The 15703-nt window shown below is 45.7% G+C and overlaps 1 protein-coding gene across 1 annotated transcript in view; it reads left to right on the top strand.

Moving 5' to 3' along the window:
- The window catches only part of LOC111065849 (ABC transporter G family member 20), a 47581-nt gene that overhangs the window by 30737 nt on the left and 1141 nt on the right, over positions 1–15703 (top strand). The window contains exons 3-8 of the mRNA XM_022354281.2: positions 3161–3320; positions 3816–4078; positions 4199–4292; positions 10530–10957; positions 11077–11296; positions 15452–15629. Of these exons, the coding sequence (XP_022209973.1) occupies positions 3161–3320; positions 3816–4078; positions 4199–4292; positions 10530–10957; positions 11077–11296; positions 15452–15629 (1343 nt within the window). The remainder of the gene's footprint in view (positions 1–3160; positions 3321–3815; positions 4079–4198; positions 4293–10529; positions 10958–11076; positions 11297–15451; positions 15630–15703) is intronic.

The following is a 15703-nucleotide window of genomic DNA, read 5'->3' as shown; positions in this document are numbered from 1 at the left end:
GGCAACGACTCGTTGAGTGTCTAAATGTCAGTAAGTTTCCCAGCTTCTGCCAGCTGCTACAGGGGTGGAGAGAGGGGGGGTGGAGCGTATACGGAGTTGGCCGCTTTCGGCCAAACAATGAGCTAAATTTTCCATAGAAAACTACTAAGTAAGCTTGTTAATTAAATACGCATTACCGCCCCTGTAATTGCCTGTGACGCGCTGCTTAGCAACAGCTAGAACCACTACTTCACTCCATCGGTGGCTAATAGCTGCGTGGGGGGGAGGGGGGTGGGCAGAGAGTGCGGGAAACAAACTAATTGTTAAAGTCAAGTGCAAAGTTTGTGCAAAGAGTGTGCACGGTCCGGGCACAGCGCCCCGTAATCGTCAATATATCATGGCAGAAATAAGCAAACATTAAATTTAATTACCCAATGACACCTCGACCACAGGGACACATACACAGACACGGCTGGATAGCGGAAAAATTTTAATTTTAAAATCAAATATGAACTTAATGATCCTCGGGATTCGCGACTCTGATAGTGCAAATGACAATTAATTAGCGCATATTTCACTGCAGTCGCAGTTGCAGTTGCAGTCCGCATGTCAGAAGCCATTTGACTCACACAAATCATCAATCACGGCCTGCTCCCAGCCAGAAAATGAGTCGCGGAATGCATCAAGCGCTGAGTGAATGCAGCAAAAAAAAAAGGTTAATGGGTTAAAAAATCAACCTCAACTTGGGTCGTCAGCGTCAACGTCTGCATCGTTGCTTATTGTTTGCATTGTTTTTTCCTGTGGGTTGTACAAAATACAGAATAAAAAAAAACAGGGCAGGGCAGCACTGGGGTGGGTGCTACGAGGGAACTAAAATATGCGCACACCGCAGGTATATTGTTGGTACTATGTTGGGTAATTTGTGACTTGGAATGCTTTGCAGCCCGGCTGCCTTAGCCGCACTGCAAAGTTTTACGGCTTTGGCCCGTTTCTAACACGACACTCGGCCATTTAACGCTTTACGGCATTGGATTTATGCAATGCGATATGCAAAATGCAATTGCATGCAAATGCAGCCGCTAAATGCAAGGAAATTTCCAGCAGGAAAACTGAAATAAAACAGGGAATGAATACTCAATTGGGTGTGGACTGTATAAGGATGTCGCAGTGGAAGATATCCTGCACTGATTTAATATTGCATTTAAATTATGTAACCATTTATCTATTTATTTATAATCTCCCAACTGCATATCTAATATCAAATAAATTAATTGCTCGCACAGTCAAAATACCCATTGAGTAATTAAGTGTATTTTTTTTGGAATATATACTATTTTTCTTTGCTGAAAATATATTTATATGTGGGCAATGTTCGGTGTTAGAACGATTTAAATAGTGTAAATACAATCCAATGCTATAAATAATATTTTCAATTTATTTCAACTAATTCTTTATTTGTTTTATTTTGTTTTGTGTGAAATTTAATACATTTAATTAAAGCAAATATATATTTTAATCGCACACAGCTCGAGTTTGTTTGAGTTGAAAACGCTTTATAAAAGCCAACAAATTATCAGCTTTTAGATAGTTTTTATCACTGCTCTTCTGCTTTAGCAGAGTTTAATCATATCTGGCCTCATTGTTCCAGCCGCTGCGGGTGATGCCCCCCTACCCCACCCACCATGCACCATACACCATCCACTGGGCAACTCTCGGGTGTCCTTAAGCTGGCCAGAGCAGAGCTGTGCTTTTATTTACCCCTTTGGCTTTTGCTTTGGCTTAAACAAGTGTGGCTCTTTTTCGCCTCCCTTTGGTGCGCCCACACACCCACACTCACACTCACACGCATACCAATAGTGAGTGCAGTCACATCGACCTGCATGTTATTCATGACTAAATACACACACACAGAGACACTCTTAGCCGCAGCTACCTTAACCGACCTCTAACCGCGACCCTCCTGCAGCACCGCCCCCTGGAGAGGCATCCCCCGCATCTGCTCTCGGCCAACTGCCAGACCAACAATTTTCTAAACTCGCGCGCTGCGCACGTAATAAAAAATACGCCAGCTTGGGGGCAGGTTCTTGTCGGTGCAGCAGCACTGCAAAAAAAAAAAGAAAAATTAACTTTAGAAGCCTGCAACTATAGCCCATGGATCTTATGTGTTATATCCGTACAATCTTCAATTTATAAATGGTATAAATTCCATTTTGCATTGTAATTAAATATGTTAGTTAATTTCTTTCAGTGTTCTGAAAGGATGGCAGTGGAGAAGGAGCAGGCTGACTGGCGCGCTAAGCTGTGCTAAACATTCCCTAAATATATTTTGCAACAGCTCCACTAGACACACACAGACACACACACACAGACAGATAACACACACATAGACTCATGAGATAAGCGGCGCACATACCGCACCAACCTGAACCTGAAGCTATGGGGGTTGGGACTGGGTGTGTGGTTCGAGGGGGTGGTGTGGCCATGGGTCTCGGAGAACACAGAGCGCACAGAGCAATGAAACTTTTTGCGCCTGAATATTTTTGCAAAACTATTCACAGTTGATTTTTCACCTGATGCTTTCATCCTTGTACGTTGTACGTACGTAACTCTCTGCCCAGTATCTGTGTGCGTTTTTGAGAGCGAGTGCCTTTGTGTAAGTGCAGACTGCAGCTGCAGCTCTGAGTCCAGTGGGTATGCGAGTGCTTAAAATATTTGTCCGCCCAACTGGCAGCGTGGCAGACTGGCAGACTCCCCACCGACTACCTGACTTTGGCCTACAGCCGCCTTGCATTCGCCTTTATAGGGCACAAATTTAAATGGAGGAGCCACACTGCGCGCGTAGCAGTGCTGCAGTGCCACATTCAGGTGCAATTTGCATTTGGGCAGAGCACATACAGAAGGGTCCCTCTTAAAGAGCTAGTTTTTCAAATTATATATATATATATAAATATTTTTATTTAATAAATGTTTTCCCATTTAAAAAAATTTTCCATCGACTGCACATCGATGAATATTTAAACCCTGTAAGGTTAAGTTCACAAATATTTAAATTTAAACTAGATTTGGTTACTTGAGGCTTGGTTTTGCCAAATGATATTATTTATATTTATTTAAATAATTTAGAAATAAACAATTTTAAGCTCCACTAACCATATAATATTTGCCATCAATGCCATTGCAGCTATGGTCTTTTGGGTGCCTCTGGATGCGGCAAGACGACTCTGCTCAGCTGCATTGTTGGACGGCGTCGTCTCAATTCTGGTGAGATTTGGGTGCTCGGCGGACAGCCGGGATCGCGTGGTTCCGGTGTGCCAGGACCCAGAATTGGCTATATGCCACAGGTGAGTTGACCTCAGTCTCTGTGCTGTCCGGCTGGCTGGCTGCCTGACTGCCTGACTGCCTCTGGTGCTCTCTGGTAGTTGTTGAATTTTTCATGCGCTTTTTATTGCCTCATGCCCCATTCGACTAAATTAAATAAACGCAATAAAATGCTGAAAGCACAAAAGAAAACATGCACCCAGCAAAGTTTTAAATGCCGCACACACAGACACCCACACAGGGGGAGTACAAAACTTTTAATTTTCACAATCCATAAGAATACCTCAACTCTGACCCAACTCTGACTGTGGCCCTCCCGCTCCACTCCCCTCCCATGTGCCATTGGGCACAGAGGAGTCATAAACAAGCAGCACTGGAAAGTAGGCAACAGTTTTTCACTTCGCTTGTGCATGGGGGCAGGGAGTCAGGGAGTCAGGGACGCTTGTGCAGTGCTTGTGGTGCTTGTGCAGGTGCACAAAATATATAATATCCGTATTCCGATTTCGTTTTTATTGCAGGAGATAGCCCTTTACGGCGAGTTCACAATGCGTGAGACCTTAAAGTACTTTGGCATTATCTCGGCCATGCAGCTGGGCGACATCGAGGATCGCACCGAATTCCTGCTCAAATTGCTCAATTTGCCAAATGGCTCGAAATTTGTCAAGAATTTGAGTGGCGGCCAGCAGCGACGCGTGAGTCTGGCTGTGGCCCTACTCCATGAGCCGGAGCTGCTCATTCTCGACGAGCCCACTGTGGGCGTGGATCCGGTGCTGCGACAGAGGTGAGTTATAAGTGGAGGCCATACTGCTTTTACGGCATCGTGTGCCACTCGACTCGTACCCGTTCCCAATGACAGCTGATTAACTCTTTCATTTACGCCTCTTCATCTCGTTTATTACAGCATCTGGGATCATTTGGTGGACATTACAAGGAATGGTCACACAACCGTGATAATCACCACGCATTACATAGATGAGTGTGCCCAGGCGCATATGGTAAGTGAATCCAGAGAACCGCAGACAGTAAGAGTTGGGGAAATGGAAGCGGGAAGTGGGAAGTGGCACTGAAGTGTCAATGGCTTTGGGGGCGCCCACGCATTGTTTGTACGTTTGATTTATTGTCGGCTCTCTCTCACATCTATTTGTACAATGCGGCGTATGAGCAATATTATTCTGCCGCTGTCGCTGCTGGTGCTGTCGCTGCTGCTGCTGCTGCTTCCGCTCTTGCCTGAGGTGAAAGTTCAGCTGCTAGCGGCGCTTATCAGCTCAAGTGAGGGCTGTCAACATGCGGCGCTAAGTGCTTCCGCCCTCGCCTGCCATGGCAAATTTGTATCCTGCGCGTTGCAACAAATCTGTGTCCAAAATAAAAAAAAAAAAAAACAGAAATGGTCGAGTAGAATATTACAGGCGGCTGTCGCTGTTGACCCATGGCCGGGGGAGCTAGATTTACGAGGCATTTCCGAGCGAGACATACTGCAAAAAATTTACTTCAGATTTATTTATGTCGCACACATGAGAGCGGCTCAGGTTGATGGGTGGCACTGTGGCGTAGCGTAGCGGAGTGGGGTGATCCATGGGCATAGGGAAATATAACTGCGTTAGTCATTTAATGCGTGCAGCAAACAATGAACTTGGGCTACAAGAAATACACAAGAAATACACGAATAAATCGTGACAAAGCTCATCACAATGGACAACCAGATGGGCAGATACATATCCTCTTGCTACAGCTACAGGCGCTACAGGCGCTACAGGAACAGGCGCAGATACACAGACACAGAGAGACAGAGATACAGAGATAGCCATGCAACACGCACAGGACATGGGCATACATAAAACAAACAAAGTCCTTACAAGCTCAAGTGGAGTGTTAGATGGTTGAGCAACGAATATATCAATGACAACACTTTGAAAAAGATTGATGCTGGGTAACACACAAAAGGGGAGAGAAGTGTGAGTTGGACAGCAGCAGATCGACTCCTGAGCACTCCACACCGTAGCCCATTCACTCATCGTTTAAGTCGAATGATTGATTTTCCCCCAAAGAAATTATTCATTAAAGCAAGGAATTCATTTGTTTAGGATAAACGAGAAAATCTGCCAAGAAGGGCGCCTAAAAATGATGATCCATTATTGAAAAATATTTCACATAACTTTGCACTCCTCTGATTAAATTCTACATAAATTTCACATCGCTTTAAGAGACTTTTATGTGAACATAATTCATAGGAAATCCTTGTGGAACATGTCCCAACGCCACTCCCAATAGAAACAATCTGCCGGGCTGAGGCTTAAGACCTCTAACCCCACTTGACCCCCCCACCCCAAAGTACATTCAAAGAGTTAAATGGCCCACATGCTGTGTGGCTCTGCCTACATCATCCCTCATTGTAGACACACCACCAGGCGGAAGACACACCGCTGTCACGCCGCCGACGCCACCCCCACCACGCCAAAAGTCATTGCGGTAAAGAGTTATGGCCAATAAACAAAATCACTGCCAGGAATAGAAAACACGGCGCTTTGTTTTTGCAGGAAAATCGGCATTCGTTGAGACCATCGCCACTCGACACTTGGGACTCGCCACTTGGCCAGGCGGATGACAAAAAACAAAACAAAACAATCGACTGAGTCGCAGTCCATTAAACAATAAGCACCAAGGAGGTCCAGGCGATCCACCATGTAGACCGCTCAGTTAATCTATCGGCAACGCGTTGAAATGCGAATTTAATACGAATTGTTTGGTTGAAATTTATGGTTTATGGGCAGACGGAGGCCATTAAAAGCCCATGCTATCACATACGTGTGTATGCAAAAGCCCCTGGGGGACCAGCCGACCCAAATACCGACTGGAGATCTGTCTGTGTGTAACTTTTGGTGACAGTGTTTAATTGCTCATATTGAACACGTGTTGGCTTCCGTTCCGACACAAGGCACAAGGAAACAACAGTCGCATCTCAGCCTGGATTGGGCACGCCTCAGTAGCCCTGACGACTGCTTCTCTGACTGCTCTGACTGCCTGGCCTGAGTATTATGGCCGGCAGCAAATTGCTTTTTCAGCTTTGTCACTTTTTTCGTGGCACGCTTTGGTCTCACAGCTCACAGTCAGCTCAAGTTGCTGGCCAGTCCAACGGCAGTGCAACTTCATTCAGTCCTCGATCCAAGGTAGTTATGTGCACATATATTTTTCGCCAATTCTGCACGTCACGAGGAGTTCACTTGAGTTTTTTTCCTTGGTTTTTTTTTGTTCTGTTTCTCGGTGTTCTCGGTGTTTTTGGTGTTTCCTTTTCTCTTTTTTTTTTTTCTTTTGTTTTTGTTGTGTCCAGTTTTTTTTTTCCGTTGAGTCAACAGAATTGCGTGTACAGAATGGGGAATTCCCCGCATTGTGACCCGGCCAATAGATGCTAAACCACTCGAATGACCCAAGAGCTGGACACACGGATGGACACTCGTAGATTGAACAGCCAACGCTGTGCCCTGATTGAGCAACGCACTTCAATTGGCACCTACATGGCACTTGATCTATTCCCGCTCCAGCTCCAGCTCCGGCATCGCCGGTCTGGCATTAAATGTTATTATTGCATGTTGGCAATTTATAAGCTGAAAATTCATGTGGCAATAAAAATTATGCGCTCACGGTGGCACAAAAAAATAGCTGTTAGTTTTTCATACAGCTGCTGATGCTGCTCTACTGCTGCTGCTCCACTGATGCTGCTGTTGCCACTCCTGACGATGATGATGCACTCAAACAAAAGCAAAAAAGCTTTAAATATAATCGTAAAATGCATTTACGACTCCGGTATCCCCGTATCCCCGTATCTGTGTGTTTGCGACCGTTTCCCAGTGTGTGTTAAAACTTTTCTGTGCTTAAATTTTTGGTTATTGTTATTTGTATGGTGAAGCGATTAAGAGTTTTTATTTTAATTGAAATATATTTATGGGCATTAAAAAAAACCGCACACGTCTGTGCCGTGTTGAGAGCTGATGAGAGAGAGAGAGTTGTCTGCGCACTCGATCCCAATATGCCTCATCTAGTGCCACATCTTCACAATGGCCGTATGATTTCCAGGCGATTATTAATATTTAATATGTTACAAAAAGGTATTAAATGCGAGTATCTGAATATTTATTTATTGCTGCCACAACATGTGTTATTTACGAGCATAAAGCCGTTTCCATGCTGCATACTGGCCCAAGCTAAAAACGGATTTAGTTATGGTTTCTCTTTAATGGGAATATTTTTGTTGGCTCTATGCATTATATTTATTATTATTATCCTCTTCGCTGTTGTCCTAAAAGCATTCTCTGCTTAAATTCGTGTGAATATGGTAGCCACATCAAAGCGGGCATCCATGCCATTATGTCACAATATCCAACGCCTGCAATGGTGTCGTCATTAGCCAGAGAACTGCTCCCACTACAACCTCGCTCCATTATGTATCCACACACTCCTTGCGGGGTCATCCAACCCGGACCCGGACCACACAACAGAATGGCTTCTCCACGTCGTCATCGTCCTCGTTCTCCCTCTAACAAAGTGCAGCGCTTCACTTTTTTTTGACAGACATTGCTCCCCAAATTTAATGTCAGTCCTGCCTTTGCCTTGGCTCCTGGGAAATTGTTGGCTTACACCAAAGAAAAAAAAACGAAGAGAAGCTAAAACCAAAAAAAGAGGAAGACCAGAACCAAAAAGCATAGCGAAGATTGCTAGCCGAAGCTTAAGATACTCTTGCAGCCATTCTGTCATTCGTTTTTGATCAAATTTGGCAGTCATATAAAATAAATTGAATCTTCTAATTTGTAGATTTTATCTCTCATTCTCTGCACTGCAAATACCGTATGGATGGACCCTTTGCCAGGGTATACAGACAAAAAGATAAAAAGAAATTCGCGTATACGCCACATGGCCACACAGTGAAGACAGCGTAGGGACAGTAGGGGGATGAAGGCTGAGGCTAGCCCTGCATAGGGAGTGGAGGACTGTCTCTGACTGTCCCCAGTTGTACATGCAGCACTTTCAGCTCTAATAAATGAAATCAGGGAGCGTAACATTATGTGATGGATATATTGTTACGGATACGAGTGCCCTACGCCAGCATTTACTTCGTCTGGCTTCCTGAATCTCCTTCTCCGCCTTTGCCCCAGCGCCTTTAATAGTTTATATTGTTTGAGTTGCATTTCCCCTTATGGCGCTACTCCTCCACGTTTTTTTCGCCCACTTTTTCTGTCGCGTAATTTTCCGCATGTTGCCTTTGAATATCAAAAAAAAAAAAAGAAGGTTGACAACACACAAAACGAATATCCAGCCAAAATGCAAATGGACAGTTGAATAATTGCTAAAGCTGATGAATGACAACATCATGGAAATGAAAAAACATCACTTGGGCCACTGGGTTTCCTGTTTGATTAAACATCCCAGAACCAGCCAGAATATTTGTCCATACATATATCCTGATGAAGTGCTGATGGGTTCCAACCACTTTGATTGGCATTTTAATGCGATGTTGCACGTGGCATGTTATTATGCATTAAGCTGCCGTTGTTACCGCATTTTCTGCTGCCGCTGCTGCCGTTGCTGCTGATCCGCAAAAATTGGTGCATAAAAAAATAGTATTAACAATTCATATAACGTAAACGACCAAAGCGGGTGGGGCCTAGCTTACTTACCTCTTTTTATGGAACAAGCATTAAATTTTTAAGGGTGGCCCCTAAAAGCAAATGGAATAGTTGAGTTGAGTTCGGGTACAGATTCGAGCTGTTTTTAGAGCTAAAGTTATTCGGGTAGAAAAAAAATAAATCTACGCATTAGCTTGGCGATGTCTCAGTCGAGGAATTGCCCAATTTGGTGGGGGGGTGGAATGTCTCATATGGGTATAATATAAACATAATGGGCGATCTTTTTGCTGTGTATAATATTCCTCATTTGGGTTCTACAATTTTCTAGATAATAATAAAAATAACCCCGAAGCATACGAATATAAATCAAGCCCTCAGCTCAACTTTTAATATACAATATTCCAGAATAAATTTCAAGCTCGCTGCCATCCATCCACTAAGTGCTACGTAACCAGCCAGGCCATAAATATCGTGTGCATTTTTCAATTTCACCATTTCCTCTGCGTGCGCCAAACGCGACGAAAAAAAAAAAAAGGGAAAATTATTTATGGCATGCAAAAACTGCCCTGGCCCCATAATAATGCACATCACATACAGCTATGTAGTTGGGGCCAGGCCAATAAAATTACAATTGCCTGTTTCGGCAGGAAGTTTCTAATTTGGTTTTGCCATTGCAATTCAATTAAGACGTTAATTGGCTCACTGAGAAGTCAAAAAGACAGAGCGGCAGAGCGGGAGAGAGAGAGAGCTCTAGCCCGCCCCAAAAGATACGACTAGAGGATTAGCCAAACACAACAGCCAGCGGTGGTTTTGGGGGCTTTGGGGGCTGGAGCCCCGAGGAAATGAACGATTTCCTGGCGAGCGAGTGTGTGGCCATAGCCAAAATCAGAAACGAAGCCAAATCAAGCAGCAAAACTTTTGTAACTAGCTCTGTGGTTTATTTAGCATAGAATTTTGCTATGTGCAGTCAGGGATGGAGAGCCAGAGCCAGTGACTGGGTCTGGGTCTGGGCCTGGGCCTGTGCCCACTCATGTGCATGCCTAATGAAGCCACCCAGTGAGCGTTGGAATTGATGAACAAGCAAGCAGTTGACGATGAAGATGCCTGCGAAGTTTTGTAGCAGGCGGCAAACTTTGCCAGGACTTGGCACAGGACAGGAAAGGACAGCACAGCACAGAGCACAGAGCACAGGAGAGAGCACAGGAGAGAGCGATGTGTGTGCCTGGTCATGTACGGACACAGAAATCAATTAAGTTAATTTCCGCACGTTGCGTTGAGCACAAGCCCAAGGACAAGGACAAGGGATTACCAGCAGATAGGGCGGGTGGGGGCTTAGTCAATAAAACTTTTCATCGACAACAACGGGGGTGGGGGGGATGTGCATAATTTTGCCATTGACTCGAAAGAGCGCAAAACTTTACAAAAGATTGTCTGTCTGTGTGTCTCTCTGTCTGTCTATCGGAGGGGAACAGGAACTTGAACGACTCTCCATCAAAGTCAAAAAGTTTAATTGGCTTGGCGACACTCTTCGTGGAGCACGCTCCAAATCAATTTGCTAACAAAATGTTTCTCTGTTTCTCTGTTTCTCTTTCTCTGCATTGCCTCCCCCCTGCACAGATTGGTCTGCTGCGCGGCGGCAAGATGCTGGCCGAGGAGTCGCCGGGCTTTCTGAGGCAGCAGTATAATGCGGACTCACTGGAGGCTGTGTTCCTTAAGCTCTCGGTGATGCAGAACATGGGCAAGCGTCGTCGCTCGTCCATTGCCCAGGAGATAGTCGAACAGGTGACGGTGCCAGCCATCTCCAATCCCGCCCTGGACATGTCCGATGAGCAGCATGCCGCCGAGATATCCGGTGAGTTCGGTGACAACATCTCGATGTCCTCGGCCGCACGGGACCCGATCACCAGCACAGCCCCAGTGGCACCGCCCCTGCCGCCCGTGCAGGATGTGCCCACGTCCTTCTGGTACAATCTGCATGTGATGCAATCGCATCATCTGCACGCGCTCATTTGGAAGAACTTTCTCTGGATGATGCGAAATGTGGGGTGAGTAATAATCATATAATACTTTTCGTCAGAGAGAGAGAGAGAGAGAGAGAGAGAGTCTCCTGCCTCTATGCCTCATCCCATTCCCAGTGCTAATTTCGGTTCAAATTCTCCAACAGAGTTATGCTGTTCATTGTGGGACTGCCTGTGGTACAGATATTGCTGTTCTGCTATGCCATCGGCCATGATCCTACCGGCCTCAAAGTGGCCGTGGCGAATCACGAGATGTCCGAGGAAATGATTATGCAACAATTCTGTCCAGTGCAGGCCGGATGCAATCAGACAATGCTCAGCTGCCGCTATCTCGATATGCTGGTCAAGAACAAGAGCATGGTTGTGGTGAGTGTGCTATGTAAATTACCTTCGTATAGATAGCCTTAGCCCTCCCCCAGGAGACAGGAACAGGAGCAGAGACAGAGACAGAAGCAGAGACAGAAGCCTGAGAAGCAGCAGGAGATGCAGCAGGAGATGCAGCAGCTCCCGCCCAACACACCCGGGGGTGCAATATCAGCTGTCATTGGCTTTTCGGTTAAATTGTGCAGTGCGAACTTTACAATAACCACTCATGTTGCTTATTCAAGGATGCCCAGCCCAGCCCTGCCCAGTCCAGCCCGACCCTATTGGCTGTTCCTGTAATTTATTTCAATTTGTGGGGACAGGCACAGAGCTGCTGCTGCTGCTGCTGCCTGGCCCTTGTGCTGGCGGCAATGTGTGTCCGGCTCTTCAATCTACTGCACACATCATCTCTCGCCCCACCCCTACCCGCACTCCTAAATCAACTCCACCAAGGCCCGCTCTCCAAGCCGAGCATCGACTTGGCATTGTCTTGGCTACTGTTTCTCCTGCTGCTGCTGCTGCTGCTCCTGCCACAAAATGTGGCTCCTGCTTCGATGCCCTTGGTGTTGGGCGAACACAAATTACATCTGCTTATCTTTGGCACAGCAACAACGGCCAGTCGGTGGAGATCATCAATAAATTTACTGTCCAGCTCTGGCTATGGGTCTGGCTATGGGTCTGGGCAAAAGTAGCTGTCGAGTGGTAGTCAAGTCCAGTGGGAGCGGCAGGCCGCTTGTGGCAATTTATTGCAAATTACGCTTCAAAAACAAAGTCTCTTTTGTTGCCTAATTTGAGTTTCAGTTCTGGGGCTGGGTGTGGGGCTTGTCTCTGACTCTCTGAGTCCTCTGAGCTCTTTGTTGGCTGCTTATAATTTCATGCATTTTACATTAGACACTCAACAGCAACAGTAACACAGCAAAAACCGAGACCAAGTCGCAACATTATTTGGCGGAAAACTTGCAAAACACACAAACTTTATGCCAAAAATTTAAAGTTTTTCGGTGCAAAAGTTCAAGCAAAATTTAAAGTTTTCTAAAAGGATTTGGGGGGCTTCTTCGGCAGTCAAATAAACTCAAATATTATTACATTCAACGTCCAAGTAAATTTCCTTCGACAATCAATTGCGCTTCTCACAGAGAGACAATAAAAATGGAAACAACATTGGCCCTATCGCTGGTATATCCAATAATAAAACAAACAAAGAGGGAGAGCTAACCCCTAACAGACCGTAACCTCCTTAACTTTCTTAAATTTTCCAATAACAATATAATAAAGAGGGGAACAACAACAAACCATTGGCATGCCTCAACTGGCAATTTGTGAAGAAAAGTTTTTACCTTTGGAAATTGAAAAGAAGCTCAAGAAGCCCCCCACCCCGCTCCCCCCAGCCATCATACTTAATTTGTATAAATTCAGAGACTGGAGATAAAAATAAGGGCAAAATAATATGCGGCCGCGTATCTTTAGGCCGCATCAAAGACCCGCCCCTGCTCGCTCCTTCTCCTGCTGGCCTGGTCAGCCCACAAAACCCAAAGCGAATGGCGGCGGAGTGAGAGAGAGTGAGAGGAAGCAGAGTTAATTTTGGTCAATGAACAGCGTATCTGCGTGCCATCAGCACATGGCCAGAACCTTGAGCCATCTCACCTTTCCGATCTCCCAGCGAAAACAAAAAGCTGAAGGCGGCGGCGGCGGCGAGGGCAAAAAAAATTTGAATTTTGTTGCTGCCGCGCTTCGCCTCCATGCTTTTCCAATAACAGTTTTCCGCGTGCCTTTTCGCAGCCAAAGACGCGCGTCAGGGCATATTGGTTTATGTGCGAAACAGAGTGCTGTTTAAGGGAATATTTTTTCATTATATTTCCAGGGTGTTTCGTAGTCGAGCCACTCATAATGCTGGCTCCTCTCCTTTTGGCTTCATTTCTGATGACAGCTTGCATATATTTGGCGAAACCAAAAGGCAAGAGCGCATCAATTTTTGGGAATGTCCTTCCCCCAATTGTTTTTTTTTTTCTCAGGACCTTTTGCCTTGTGGTTGATTGTTTTCGTTTCCTTTTGCTCCATCTTTCTGCAGATCAAACGCTTTTTGGTTACCCTCGTCTTAACGACACAAAAATTGTCCTTTGTGTGTGGGTTTGTGGGAATCCCAGCTTGGGGCGACCAAACTCAAAGGCTGCTGTAATAATTTTCACAAAACTTCTGCACCAAAAAAACAAAAAAAAAAGGGCGAAAACTTTTCCCTTTTTAATTTATGTGAAAATTGAAAAACATATTGTGGTCAGCCGATGTCGCTGGCTGTTTTCGTGGCTTCTAATTAAAAGTTCATTAGGCATGACAACGCTGCACATTAGGCCACGGGGGCGTGGCCAAGAATATTCTATGCACTCCGTTCAGCTTGGATCCACTTTTGCCTTGGGAAGCTTGCCTTCTTGGCTACGCTTCTGATGGCACTTGATTAGCGACAAGCTTTAACTTACAGTGAACGGAGCGAGTTTTACGGGGTTTTCTCTTTTGCATTCTTTCTATCCTCTAGCCAGAGAGATTTTATGAGGCAACTTGGCGGCAAAGTCGAAACAAAAATTGCCAAGGTAGTAGCTAGGGATAGGGAAAGTTTTGTCCTGCTGCTGCTTTCAAGCTCATTTGCGTAGAGCTTCTTCTGGCCAAGTTGACTTCATTTGCGCATAGTTTGTGGCTCAAGTTTGTCATAAACAATGTTGAAGTTGAGGTTAAAACAGTAGCATAAAAGTTGTTCAAGTCTTTGCTTGCGGTTTGATTGTCTGCCGCTTCGTTGCTGATGAAGGGCTATTTAATAACATAATTTATGCCAAGTCTCTGATGGTGCTACACCCACTTGGTGCAGAACTCTAAGGTGTTCTCACCTACTTTTAGCACAAGTCCAACTGCGAAGCAAAGTTTCCCGTTTGGAGCAAAACACATCAGCCCATCAGCCCATCAGCCATTAAATCTAATGAGGCCAATTAAAACCACATACTCGTACTCGTACGAACCCCAGACACAGATCGGAGCCCGTTTGCGGAATGTGTTCATTTGTCTTGGCATTAATGCGGCAATTGCGTAAATTTCACGCCTGCTGGAAAGGTTCTATCACTGTGTATCCCTTATCCCTTATCCCTATCCCTTTTTGGTTTAAATAACTGCATATCGAAGCCGCAAAAATTGCTCGAAGCTTAGCCCAAATACAAATGCCAATACACGCTCCAACCCACACCCACACGCACACCCACACGCACACCCACAGCCATTTCTATGGCACGTTTTGTGGCAAGAAATCCCGCCTAGTCTGCGGCCTATTGTGTGGGGTACACAAGTGGCTGCCAGAAAGTTCGGCCCAAACTTTTGCCTGTGAATCTCCGGCAAGAGCAACTTAATCAATGTGTGAGCACTTACAGAAACTAGCTTAAGATGCGGGGCAAGTGGGCTGCTCCACCACCACAACACTCCAATACGCTGCTCTGGGGCTGGCTTTCACTTCATTATTTATTTTTGCGTAGACCAGAACAACGCCGAAAAAAAAATGTAACTGAAATGAAATTGTTAAAGATAACATGGAACATATTGTTGACAACAGCTACAGCGCCAGAAAGTAGGCAACGCTTTCTTTTCTCTCACACAGTCCGCGAAGTATGTGCGGAGGATGTTGTGCCGCTGCCGCTGCCGCTGCTGCTCCTGCTGCTGCTGCTGTCCTTTGTTCTTGATTTGTTTGCCTCGCTGAATTTATCGCTTTGCGCAAAGTACGCACATTAATTACGGGGAGTTACTTTTATTGTTGCTACAACGCCCAACAACATGCAACAAACAATGCGACAGGAAATGAAGCGGCGCACACACAAACAGACATACGCGACACAATGAGGCACAAAGAGATGGCTGGCTGGCTCACAAAGCTTCCAAGAAAGGAAGTGCTCACGGGCAGGCAGGCAGGCAGGCATCGAGGCAGGCATCGCGAGGCAGGCAGTTGGCCTGAATCCCCGACATGCGTTACTCAATAATTCAGCGGCTCTGCTCTGCTCTGCTCCGCTTTTAATTGCACAACAACACAAGTCATTCCGGCATCTGTCTGGCAGGTGCAATGACTTTTTAAGCTAATTGAATGAGCATTTGATTGACTGTTGGCATTTACCGTACCTCCCACACTACCCGCAGAAATATGTGGACAACGACGAGACCGCCTACGATGAGGTGAAACGCGGCAAGGCCTGGGCAGCTTTGGTAATCCAGCCCAACTACACCACGGCACTGATGGAACGCGTCGAGGATGGCCGCTATGCAGATGATGCCACCATCGAGGCCTCCGATCTGGATGTGCGCATGGACTGGTCCAGTGAGTAGAGTCTCCCCCGCTTCGTCTCCATTTGATTTGCATACGATAACTTATCCTTCTCTCTCCCACTCCCC

The sequence above is a fragment of the Drosophila obscura genome, unplaced genomic scaffold (genome assembly GCF_018151105.1).
Source record: "Drosophila obscura isolate BZ-5 IFL unplaced genomic scaffold, ASM1815110v1 contig_4, whole genome shotgun sequence".
Taxonomy (NCBI): domain Eukaryota; kingdom Metazoa; phylum Arthropoda; class Insecta; order Diptera; family Drosophilidae; genus Drosophila; species Drosophila obscura.
Note: the sequence above shows the minus strand (reverse complement) of the source record. Positions and strands in the feature narration are given on the sequence as shown.